This window comes from Hemitrygon akajei, chromosome 3 (genome assembly GCF_048418815.1).
Source record: "Hemitrygon akajei chromosome 3, sHemAka1.3, whole genome shotgun sequence".
Taxonomy (NCBI): Eukaryota; Metazoa; Chordata; class Chondrichthyes; order Myliobatiformes; family Dasyatidae; genus Hemitrygon; species Hemitrygon akajei.
In genome coordinates, this window is record NC_133126.1 from 25,614,159 (window position 1) to 25,627,453 (window position 13,295).

A 13,295-nucleotide genomic window follows, 5' to 3' on the forward strand; every position below is an offset into this window, starting at 1 on the left:
GAGTGTGGAATGAGCTGCCAGCACAAGTGGTGCATGCAAACCCGATTTCAACGTTTAAGAGAAGTTTGGATAGGTACGTGGATGGTGGGGGTATGGAGGGCTCTGGTCCAGGTGCGTGTTGATGGGAGTAGGCTGTTTAAATGGTTGTGGCATGGACTAGATGGGCTGAAGGGCCTGTTTCTGTGCGATGACTCCAGGTCATTTCCCCTCGCCCCGTCCCATGCAGCACAGAAACTGGCCCTTCGGCCCAACTGGTTCCTGCCGACCAAGGTAGCTACAGTCTGTCGGCTGCTTCAGGAGCATGTTGTCGGGGCTGTGCGTTTGCAAGTTTAAATCTCATTTAATGCCTGCTTGTGTGACAAAAGGCAGTCAGGAACAGGGCATATGGGCTGACTTTTACAGGAAGAACTGTGAAGCAGTGTGTAAGAAGCATTTAGATGGGCACACGGACAGGTGGGGAATGGAGGGATAGGGGAGGTGTGGGCATCCAACTGGCACAGACGTCATGTCCAGTTGTACATCACACGTTTGAATTATTGCTGAATGGTATTGGTCCATGGCCCTGGAGCAGAGGGATGTCAGTTTATTATTGGTGCATTATTGGGGATATCAAAGGCCCAGTGTCAGTGAGTCCAGGAGGCCAAAGACAACTGCCTTTCCTGGGGTTTAGAGGCCTGTGCACGTGTGCAGGTGGGTGGATGGGTGTTAGGGGCTTGTCTTAGTCTTGTTGCTTTGTCGCTTGCTATGTTCTGTTTTGTTGTTCTGCCGAGCGTCGTGGGCACGCTCTCTGCAGTGACACTGTGGGCTATCCCCAGCACACCCTTGGGTGTGTTGGTTGTTAATGCAAACAACACATTTCACTCTTTGTTTCGATGTACATGTGATAAATAAATCTGAATCTCTATCAGTTGTCATCAAAAATAATGTCATCCAGACAGATTATTCCATACACGAGTACACTGGGGTAGTAAAAAGAAAGCAATGCAGAATATAGTGTTGTAGTTACTGACAAAGTGCAGTGCAGGTAGACAAATAGCGTTCAAAGGCATAATAAGGTAGATTGGGTGATCAAGAGTCGATGGGGTGGTTGGCACGGCGCCCAGGCTGGAGTTGGTGCTGCCCCCTAGTGTTCACTTGGTGGAAGACAAGCTGTATTGTGGTTGACTGCAGATTTTGGCAGTATTCATAGACCCAGGGTCTGGACTATATATTTTTTTGTGTTTGACTGTATTTTACTAATATTGTACATGTGTTTGCTATCTTGTACGTGCTGTGTATGACTGTTGGTTCTGTGTTTTGCACCTTGGCCCCGGAGTAACACTGTATCATTTGGCTATATTCATATATGACTGGATGACAATTAAAGTTGAATTGAACTGGATCTTGGCCAGAATGTATGAGAGGCCAAACGCAGGCAAACGGGGCTAATTCAGGTAGACATCTTGGTTGGCATGGATGAGTGAGGCCAAGAGAGCCTGTTTCTGTGTTGTGACACTTGAATCGCCAAGACGTGGAAGGGTAGAGACCCAGGGCAGATAAATGGGATTAGTGCAGATGGGTACGGTGGCTGTAAAAGAGTTCAGTAGTGCCTTCAACACTGTAGCCACCTTGGTTGGCATGGGCCAGTTGGGGCCAAAGGACCAGCTCTTGGTTGTATAATTCTAATCTGATAGGAATGTGGAGGGAATTTGTGACAGAACAGTAGCACAGCAGTCAGCGTGACGCTACAACAGCACCAGTGACTCAAGCCTGACTCTGCCACTGCTGGTACGTTCTCCCTGTGACCACGTTGGTTTCCAAAGACGTGTGGGTTAGTAGGTTAATCGGCCACATGGGCGTAATGGGGCTGGAAGGGCCTCTTACCGTGCTGTATCTCTAAATAAATGTTTTAAAATAGACAATAAAATTGGAATAGTGTTTGGTGGTTAGCATGGCCTTGGTAGGCCAGAGGGTTTGTATCCGGGCTCAGTGACTCTGTGATGACCTGGCTGCATCACTGCAGGGGAAGCCAACCCTCTCACAGCTGTAGAACCATCCTTTACAATGTTCGATCCAGATGAAATTACATATGTAGCAAAATGCAAATCCACTATTACCGAGGAAGCTGTTCTCTGCTGGACACAACTTCCACTTTAGTATTTAACATTTTAAAATAGTGCTTTCATGTTGTGTCCATTTCCGTGGAGAATCTGCCTACCTACCAGCAATTTGCTCACGCATGCACTGCTGGTTAACATAATCTCATCGTTCACCACACAGCACGTTTCTTTACAACGTAGAAGGAAGCCATTTGGCCCATCAAGACTGTGCTGAGCAAACATAACTACTTTTCCCAGTAACTCCTCCCCAGTGTTTATTCCTCAACCAACAACAATAGGGGTAAAACAAAATGACTTCATAGAGTTATAGAGCACTACAGCACAGAATAAGGTCTTTTGGCCCAACTAGTCCTTGCTAACCTGGTCATCTACCTAGTCCCATTGATCCGCACCTGGACCATAGACCTCCATTCCTCTCCCATTCCCAAACTTATCTTAAATGCTGAAATCAAACCCACATGCACCACTTCTGCTGACAGCTTGTTTCAAAGCTCTCACTACCCTCCAAGTGAAAAAGTTCCCCCTCAGATTCCCCTTAACCATTTCACCTTTCACCCTTAACTCATAACCTCGAGCTCAAGTCTCACCCAACCTCAGTGGAAAAAGCCTGCTTGCACTTACTCTGTCTATACCACTCATAATTTTGTACACCTCTACCAAATCTCCCCTCATTCTCCTACCCTCCAGGGAATAAAGTCTAACCTATTCAACCTTTCCCTAAAACTCAGTTCCTGAAGTCTTGGTAACATTCTTGTAAATTTTCTCTACACTCTATCAACCTTATTGACTGTAGGTAGGTGACCAAAACTGCACACAATATCCACCCTGTCACTTGTGTGGACTATACCTCTTCACACCCTGTCACTTGTAAAAATACCATCCCCTCCTCTCAGTTCTTCTGTCTCTGCCACATCTGCTCTCAGAACTAAAGGAATATCCTCCTCCTTCAAAGAAAGGGGCTTCTCTTCCTCTACCTTCAACACTGCCCTCTCCCACAACTCACCCCATCCTCCTGCCACTCCACTAGGGGTAGGGTTCCTCTTGTCCTCACCTACCACTCCATCAGTCTCCATGCCCAGCACCGTAAGGTCTGCCATCTCCAACGGAATAATCTTATTTATTACATCAGAAGTTTTCTTCCGCCACCAAGCACCTCTTTCCCTCGCCCTCATTTTCTGCGTCCCGCAAAGGTCACTTCCTCGCAACTCCCTTGTCCATTCGTCCCACCCCACTGATCTCTCTCCTAGCACTTATCCTTGCAAGCAGAACAAGTGCTAGACCTGCCCCTGCACTTCAGACTGTTGGGGCCATCTACTGTATCCAGTGCTTCCTGAGACCTGATGTAGACTGGGATGCTGCTTTGTTGAGCATCTACACTCTGTCCAGCAGAAAAAGCAGGATCTTCTGGTGGCCATCCACTTCCCATTCCACTCCCACTCTACTGCTGTAATGAGGCCACACTCTGGTTGGAGGAGCAACACCTTAGTATGAATATTGATTTCTCGAACTTCTGGTAATTGCCTCTCCTCCTTCACCATTTCCCACCCCCTTTCCCCCTCTCACCTTATCTCCTTATCTGCTCAACACTTCCCTCTGGTGCTCCTTCCCTTTTCTTTCTTCCCGGTCTTCTACCCTCTCATATCAGATTCCCCTACTCCTTTATCTCTTTCACCAATCAACTTCATAACTCTTTACTTCACCCCTCCCCCCCCAGTTTCATCTTTCACTTACCACCTTGTACTTCTTCCTCCCCTCCCCCTACCTTGTTACTCTGTCTTTTCTCCAGTCCTGATGAGGAGTCTCGGCCTGAAAGTCAACTGTTTGACTCTCTTCCATGGATGCTGTGTGGCCTGCTGAGCTCCTCCTGCATTTTGTGTGTGTGTTGCTTGCATTTCCAGTATCCACAGTTTTTCTCTTGTCACAATGCTCCAAGTTGGGCCTCACCATCATCTTGTACAACTTCAACATGACATCATAACTCCTGTGCTCAATACACTGATTTGTGAGGGCCAGTGTGCCAAAAGCTCACCTTTTTGACTCTTCACACTGCAGCTTGTGGGATCTTGTCCCTCGTTTCTGACCTTCCAACAGCTTCTAGACCTCAGGGATTCCATTGGCTCCCAAGCCATTTGGCAGGTGGCAAAAGGGAGATAGAGGCTCGACTGAAAGGCAGGCCTTTGGTTTAAAGGTTCCAGAAGGATAAGGGATGAAACGCTATTGTGAAGTACAAATGGACTGGCCCCATTCAGCACCTTCGCGACTTTCTCAGTCATGCATTCTTGGTTCGAAGCACCCGTTGGCATAGCAACAGTGGACAGGGAGGGCCTTCTCTGGGCTGGTGGTAAGATGAGCTTCAGCTGCTGAAGAGGCTGTGCTGTCTGATCTGTGAGAATGGGCAATTATAAACAGTTTGACCTTCTCTCTCCCTCCCTCTGTGGTGATGTTGGTGTGGCACTGAGCTCTTTTAATTCAAGTTGACAGCTGTATCGGAGCTACGCTCTCGTCCAAGGCAGTAATGCTGCAGAGAGAACCACCCTTCTGTCGGCTCCTCCTTCCCCCCCCCTCACTCCTACTCTTCCCTCCGCATCGTGTCATGTCACTCCAACTCTTGGAGTCAACTCTTCCCCTCCCTGTCACTCCCGCCCCCTTCCCATTACTCCTACCCTTGTTTTTTCTGCCTCTTCCTCTTCCCAAACCCATTCTGCCACCTCTTCCCCCTTCCCTACTCTTGCTCTACTCATCTCCGTCAGTCCAGAACCCATCAGACATGGCCCTCCCTGACACCCCTTACCTCTCCCTCAGTTCTGCCCCACCTGCTATCCTTCACTTTCACTCCCCTGCTCTTTTCTTGACCCTTCACTGCTTGCTAACCCTTCCCATCACTCCCCTGTACTTCCCACTTGACATTATTCGTTCCCTGCCTCTCTCTCGTACCTGTCACTGCCCTCCTTGTCACTTCTCCCCTCTCCATCACTCCTGTCCCTTCCCCTTCTCCCTCCATCACTGCTGCCCCTACCAGCCATCACTTTTGGCTGTCCCCTTTACCCCATCAGTCCCATTCCCTCCCTCCCCATCTCTCCTATCCTCACCTTCCAACTCCTCAATCCTGCCCCATGCCATCTCTCCCCACCCCTCTCGCTCACACCTGTCCCCCCTCCTGTCCCTGTGCCTTAGCCAGTGCCACCCCCTCCTCCTTCCTGTATTGGTAATTCTCACTGGTGTAGATAGATAGATAGATACTTTATTCATCCCCATGGGGAAATTCAACTTTTTTCCAATGTCCCATACACTTGTTGTAGCAAAACTAATTACATACAATACTTAACTCAGTAAAAAAAATATGATATGCATCTAAATCACCATCTCAAAAAGCATTAATAATAGCTTTAAAAAGTTCTTAAGTCCTGGCGGTAGAATTGTAAAGCCTAATGGCATTGGGGAGTATTGACCTCTTCATCCTGTCTGAGGAGCATTGCATCGATAGTAACCTGTCGCTGAAACTGCTTCTCTGTTTCTGGATGGTGCTATGTAGAGGATGTTCAGAGTTATCCATAATTGACCGTAGCCTACTCAGCGCCCTTCGCTCAGCTACCGATGTTAAACTCTCCAGTACTTTGCCCACGACAGAGCCCGCCTTCCTTACCAGCTTATTAAGACGTGAGGCGTCCCTCTTCTTAATGCTTCCTCCCCAACATGCCACCACAAAGAAGAGGGCGCTCTCCACAACTGACCTATAGAACATCTTCAGCATCTCACTACAGACATTGAATGACGCCAACCTTCTAAGGAAGTACAGTCGACTCTGCCTTCCTGCACAAGGCATCTGTGTTGGCAGTCCAGTCTAGCTTCTCGTCTAACTGTACTCCCAGATACTTGTAGGTCTTAACCTGCTCCACACATTCTCCATTAATGATCACTGGCTCCATATGAGGCCTAGATCTCCTAAAGTCCACCACCATCTCCTTGGTTTTGGTGATATTGAGACGCAGGTAGTTTGAGTTGCACCATATCACAAAGTCCTGTATCAGTTTCCTATACTCCTCCTCCTGTCCATTCCTGACACACCCCACTATGGCCGTGTCATCAGCGAACTTCTGCACATGGCAGGACTCCGAGTTATATTGGAAGTCTGATGTGTACAGGGTGAACAGGACCGGAGAGAGTACGGTTCCCTGCGGCGTTCCTGTGCTGCTGACCACCGTGTCAGACCTACAGTCTCCCAACCGCACATACTGAGGTACATCTCTCAGTGTAAAACCAGTTATCGAACTGAATTGTACACATGGAACAAAGAACAGCCCTTCGGCCTATACTCTGTGAGCCGAATCAAGCATCCCATCTGCCTGCAAGTGGTCTACGTCCCTCTGTCCCCTGCCGGTTCATGTGCTTTCCCAAATAATCCGAAATGTTGCTTTTGAATCTGCTTCCATCAGCTCACCCGGCAGCACATGACCTCTCTCCCTGTGAAAAAGACTTGCCTTGCAAATCAGCGCGGCACAGTAACGTAGGAGTTAGCGTTACCCTGTCAGTGACCCAGGTTCAATTCCGACAGCATCTGTAAGGAGTTAGTACGTTCTCCCCGTGACCACATCAGTTTCCTCCCACATTCCAAAGACGTACGGGTTAGGTTAATTGGTCACATGGCCATAATTGGGTGGTGCAGGCTCGTTGGGCCAGTAGGGTCTGTTACTGCACTGACATCTAAATAAATCAATGAAATCTCCTTTAAACATTCCCCCTCTCAACCTAAAGCTGTGACATTTCCACTCTGGGTAAATTAACTGGCTATCCTGTCTGTCTCTCTTGTAGCTTTATAAACTTTTATCAGATCTCCCCTGAGCCTCCACCGCTCCTGAGAAAAAAAACCCAAGTTTGTCCAGCCTCTCCTCTGTAGCTGATACTCTAATCCAGACAACATGCTGGTTGAACTCTCTGCACCCTTTCCAAACACTTCACATCCTTCCTGTAATGTGACGACCAGATCTGCTCAGAATATTGCAGAAGTGGCCTTTTATACACTTGCAATGTGACTTGTGCTCAGCACCCTCACTGGTGAGGGCTAGTGTGTTGCCACTGCCTTCTCACATAAGGACAGGGTTCCACTGTTCAAAGAGTTTGGTGCCAGAACGGTGAAGGGTAACTCTTCCCGAGATGGGATATAAACCTGTTTAGTTTAATGGTTTTGCTCAGTAAGACTATAAAATGTAGGAGCAGATTTGGACCATTTGACCCATCAAGTCTGTGCCCCAATTCAATCATGACTGGTTTATTTTTCATCTCAACCCCATTAGCCTTCTTCAATCTGTAACCTTTGACACCCTTACTAATCAGGAAACTCATCAGCTTTAAATATACCCAGTGACTTGGCTTCCGTCATCTGTGGTGACGAATTTTGCAGATTCACCTCCTAAGCAAATGCCTCCAAATCTCTGTTCTAAAAGGAAGTCTTTCTATTCTGAGGTTGTGCCCTCTGCTCCTAGACACTCCCACTATTGGGAACATCCCATCCATGTCCACTCTGTCTAGGCCTTTCAATAGGTTTCATTGAGATTCCACCCTCCCCCATTCTTCTAAACGTCTTTTAAGTACAGGCCCAAACCATCAAACACTCCTCACATATTAAAACCTTTCATTCCCAGTTTCATTTTTGTGAATATCTTCTTGACCCTCTCCAATGTCAGCAGATCCTTTCTTAGATAAGGTGCTAATATAAGGTTTCTCTGACTTCAGCGGTCAAGGGAGTTTAATTGGATTTCTGTTACTTTAGCTTTTGAATGATGTTGGTCTGTGGGAGAGCAGGTGGCATTCTGACCTCTTGTTTCACTCCACTTGTAGCATTTGAAAGTAAAATCATTTCTTTGAAACTGAGACGAGGAGGGATTTCTGCAGCCAGAGACTAGCATATCTGTGCCACTTGGCAGACTTGCAGACCAGGTCATTGTGTGTGTCTAAAGCAGAGATTGATGGGTTCTTGATTAATAAAGGGGTTAAGGATTACAGGGAGACGGCAGAAGTACGGGGTTGAAAAATCAGTCAGCCATGATCAAATGGTGGAGCAGATTTGATGGGTCAAATGGCCTAATTCGGCTCCTATATCTTATAGACCAGGTAACAAGGTTACACCATGGTAGGTGCCTGCAACAACACTGCCAAGGAAAGTGGAGGAAGCAGATAGGAATGTAACATTTAAGAGGCTTTTGGACAAATAGACAGTCAGGGAGAGGAGGGATGGGGACCAACTGCATGCTGGCAGGAAGGATAAGTTTGGATAGGCATCATGGTCAGCACAGTTCTTGGTGGGCTGTTCCTGTACTGCACTGTGGTGTTCCAGCACCTTGGCAGTGCAGTCCTGGGGGAGTAACACTGCAGGTACAGGGCCAACCTGTTGTGTTAGAAACTCCAAAGCTTTCAGGAAAGGGAACAAATATATCAGAGACACAAGTGGCTCTGCAGATGCTGGAGATCTTGAATAACACAGACCAAACGCTGGAGGAACTCAGCATGTGAGATAGCATATACAGACAGAAATAACTAGCATTTCCTGGCCCTCCTTAGATGCTGCCTGACTTGCTGAGTTCCTTCTGCATTTTGTGTGTACCACTCTGGATTTCCAACATCAGCAGAATCTCTTGTGTTTGTGCTGAGGATGCGTAGTGTGCCTCTAAAGGCTGTTGAGATTTTCTACTGAAACAAACACAATATGCTTCAACCCCTTCATCAGGGGCTCTCTAATGTTTCCTGTGAAGGAGGTTACCTCTGGCAGTGAGGCAGTCCCCCAGTACTGCACAGATATCCATTGGATTGGGATTTCTCATTGTGGCAGTCCATGAATTTCACTCTTTTCTAACTATAATTTGCAGAAACAACACTTTCTTTCCAATAACACACACAAAATGCTGGACAAACTCAGCAGGTCAGGAGGAGAATAAACAGTCGATGTTTTGGGCCGAGACCCTTCATCGGGATGGAAGGGAAGGGGGAAGAATCTGGTATAAGAAAGTGGGAAGTGAAGGAGGCTTTCCAGACAACATGAGGTGTTGCTCCTCCAGCCTGAGTGTGGCCTCATTGTGGCAGTAGAGGCCATTGAACAACATGTGGGAATGGGAATGAGAAGTCAAATTGAAATGAATGGCCACCAGGATATCCCTCTTTTTGTGGCAGAAGGAGAGAAAGTGCTTGATGAAGAGGTCCCCAATCTACATCAGGTCTCACTGATATAGAGGAGACCACATCAGGAGCACTGGATGCAGTAGGTCACCCCAACAGGCTAGCAGGTGAAGCGTTGCTTCACCGGGAAGGACTTTCTGGGGCTCTGAATGGTGGTGAGGGAGGAGGAACCTTCTGAAGAACTGTGCAGTCCTTCAGAAGGGGAGGGTACATCGTGTACCCTAGCTAAAAAAATTCCCTCAATGTACATTACAAGAAATCTAGGAAATCCATGAGAATGATCCCGGGAATGAAAGTGTTAACGTATGATGAGCGTTTCATAGTCCTGGGCCGTTATTCTTTGGGATTTCGAAGAGGAGGGTGGATCTCATTGGAACCTATTGAGTATTGAAAGGCCTAGATAGAGTGGACGTAGAGAGGATGTTTCCTATGGTGGGGGAGGCTAGAACTGGAGGGCATAGTCTCAGAATACATGGACGTCCCTTCAGAACAGAGATGGGGAGGAATTTCTTCAGCCAGAGGGTGGTGAATCTGTGGAATTCGGTGCCACAGACGGCTATGGAGGCCAAGTCATTAGGTATATTTAAGGCAGAGGTTGATAGGTTCTTGATTAGTAAGAGTGTCAAAGGTTACAGAGAGGGATAACAAATCAGCCATGATGGAATGACAGGAGACTCGATGGGCGGAATGGCCTCATTCTGCTCCTGTGTGTCTTCCGGTCTTATCTGTTGCTGGGATCTTAGTGGTTTCTGATTTCCTCGCTTCACAGTTGTGACTGCAATTTAAAAGCATGTCAGTGGCTGTAAATCTCTTTGAAATGAACTTCAAAGACGTCAACTAAAAGCAAGTCATTTTCTTTCTGAACTGCGATGTGCTTTGAGTGAGGAAGCTTCAGATCCAGTTGAAAATGCTCTGTGGTTGAGAGATGTTTAAATGAGTGAGAGAGACTTGCCCCAGACAAATGCTGATCAATGGGGACGTTACTCTGTCTGTAAAACGTCGGAATACCCATTTACGGCCGAGTTCTGTGGTCCAGGAGCTATTCATTTAAATAGGAATTGACTATCCTGTCAAAATTTGCTTTGTACTCTGTATTCCCTCAACAAATGCAGTCGGTGGCTTTGTTTCACACTTTTATTCCTGTACTCGGGCTCATCGAGCCCAACTCTGCAAAACAAGCTGCCCGAACTTAAAGATTCCCCAGGTTAGAGTCATGGAGTACTACAGAAATCGGCTCTTCAGCCCACCTAATCCGTACCAGCCTGGTCTGCCTAGTCCCACCTGGGCCATAAGGAAGATGAAAAGATTAAATATTAGTTTTATTTGTCACGTGTACCTCGAAACCTAAAGTGAAATGCATCGTTTGCATCAAATCATATCAGTGAGTACTGTGCCCCCTGCAAGTGTCGTCACGCTTCCAGCACCAATATCACATTCCCACAATTCACTAACCCTAACCATTATATCTTTGGAATGTTCAAGAAGTACATTTAATGTCAGAGAAATGTGTACAATATTTATCCTGAAATTCTGTTTCTTCGCAAGCATCCATGAAAACAGAGGAGCGCCCCAAAGAATGAATGACAGTTAAATGTTAGAACCCCAAAGCCCCCCCCCAGCTTCCCCCTCCCACACACAAGCACAAAGCAATGACCCCCCCCGACCCCACCAGCAAAAAAGCATCGGCAGCCCCCATCGAGCAGTCAAGCGTGAAGCACTCCAGACTTGCAGTACCCCAAAGACTACTCGTTCACCCGGTAATTTGACATACCACAGGCTCTCTCTCTCTCTCTCTCTCTCTCCCTAATAATGGAAAAAGAAATGTCCCCATTTCACAGCCAGACGAGAGACATAACAAACAACTCGCTGATTTATGGTGTTAAAGGTCTGTTGCGTCCCTTTTTCCGAGCTCTGTGCCCGACAAACTTGGGTCTCTGGGCACACAGCCAGCTTGCTGCTTCTCATCTGGGAAGAAAGCAGAGCACCTGGAGGAAGTCTACACAGTCACGGGGAGAAAGTACACACTCAAACAGACAGTGGCGGGAATCGAACCCCCAATCAGTGACCACTGGTGCTGTAAAGTGATTGCGCTAGCTGTGACTCTACCATCCTGTCCCCATGCTTTCCCTGTCACTCCATACCTCTCTCGCCCGCACCAATCTAAACCGCCCTGGCGTTCTCTGATGTTTGGGAATTCACCATTCTCTAATAATTTCCATGTGGCATTAGAAGGCCACTCGACCCATTGAGTTAATGCCAGACCACAGTGCAATCCCACCCAATATCCCCTCCCCCCCAATAATTTTCCCTGTAACTTGTTCACACCAGCTTCTCCCAGATTTTACCATCTGCCCCAACAATTTACAGTGGCCTTTCAACCTGCTAGCTTGCATGCCTTTGTGGGGGGTGGTGGGGGGGGGGGTTAGTGTGGGAATGGGACCACCACACAGACAGCATCTGAAGTCAGGGTCGAACCCAGGTCTATGGCACACATGCCAGTGGCTGTGCTGCTGTGCCACTATGCCACCCAGCTAACGTGAGCTTGTTCCGGGGTGTGGGGGCAGAGCATTCGGTCTGACCTGGCGTATGTGTTTTGCCTTTCAGATCGCCCATGGATCTGGAACATTCCTTATCTCCATGCTCCCGACACCAATGGGAATGTCTGGGCCCCATCGTGACTCGCAGAATTTGAAGGAGGCACTTCCGCGCGCCCTGTTCCGGATCGTTCTCCCAGACGGAAGAGCAGACAAGCAGAATCCAGAAACTGCAGAGCAGTTTACATGCTGACCTGCTGAATCCCCACATCACTTCCTGTTTGTATTGTCGTTTATATCTCTGATTTTTTTTTTTGCAGAATAAAGTTTTTTTGTAATGTGGTTATGCCACTTACCCAAACATTTCTTTCCAACCGCGCGCAATACCTCGGGTTTATGTGTGTGTTGATGAGGTACTTTGCTCTTCAGAATGTTTCTCTGTGAAAATACAACCCCTTTTCATCCTGAGACACAGGGGACGGCAGACACTGGAATCTAGAACAACAAACAGAACGCTGCAAGAACTCTGCTCACCCCCCCTTGCACACGAATCAGGTAAAGCACTCAGGAAAATTCCAGATAAATGAGGGGATTTTTCTTTTTAAAGAACTGAGTTACAAACTTAATCAATTCGACTTGGTAGCACATGCTTTATAATACTGGCGACCTGGGTTCATTTCCCACTACTGCTTGTAAGGAGTTTGTACTTTCTCCCTGTGACTGCGTTCGTTTCGTCCCACAGTCCAGAAGCTGGGTTAAGTGGTCATTGTAAATTGTCCTGTGGTTAGGCTGGGGTTAAATCGGGGGGTTGCTGGGCAGCATGGCTCGAAGGGCTGGAAGAAGGGCTTATTCCGTACTGTATGTCAGTAAATAAATAAAATATCCCACCGACTGAATGAAGAAACGATATTTAACTTCCAAAAGGGAACTGGATAAGTGATTCAAAATAAACAGCAATTGCTGATCTTTTGGGAAATCAGGACTGATGTAAGAGCTCTAATGCAACCCTGGAGAGGTACTGGTTTATTACTGTCACGTGTACCAAGATACAGTGAAAAGCCCGTTTTGCAGACTGTTCATATAGATGAACACATACAAAATGCCGGAGGGACATAACAAGTCAGGAGGGGAATAAATAGTTGATGTTTCAGGCTGAGACCTCTCATCAGGTCTGGAAAGGAAGAAGCCAGAATAAGGTGGGGAGAGGGCAAAGAGAACAGGCCAAAAGGTGACGGGTGAGGCCAGGTGGAGGGGAAATGGGTGCGGGGAGATGAAGTGAGAAGCTGGGGGGTGGAAGAGCTGAAGAAGGATAAAAAACTGATAGAAGGGGAAGGAGGAGGGCACCAGGTGATAGGTGAGGTGAAGAGAAGAGGCGAGAGGGGGGCCAGAGTAGGGAATGGAAGAAGGGAGAGGGGAGGAAAATTACCGGAAGTTAAGAGAAATCAATGTTCTTGCCATCAGGTTGGAGGCTACCTAGACAGAACATGAGGTGTCG

At 47.4% G+C, this 13,295-nt stretch overlaps 1 protein-coding gene across 1 annotated transcript in view; it reads left to right on the forward strand.

Moving 5' to 3' along the window:
* The window catches only part of tdp1 (tyrosyl-DNA phosphodiesterase 1), an 89,165-nt gene extending 77,023 nt beyond the window's left edge, over nt 1-12,142 (forward strand). The window contains exon 16 of the mRNA XM_073039364.1: nt 11,871-12,142. Coding sequence (XP_072895465.1) covers nt 11,871-11,944 — 74 coding nt within the window. The 3' untranslated portion in view covers nt 11,945-12,142. The remainder of the gene's footprint in view (nt 1-11,870) is intronic.
* Nucleotides 12,143-13,295: the final 1,153 nt, after the last annotated feature.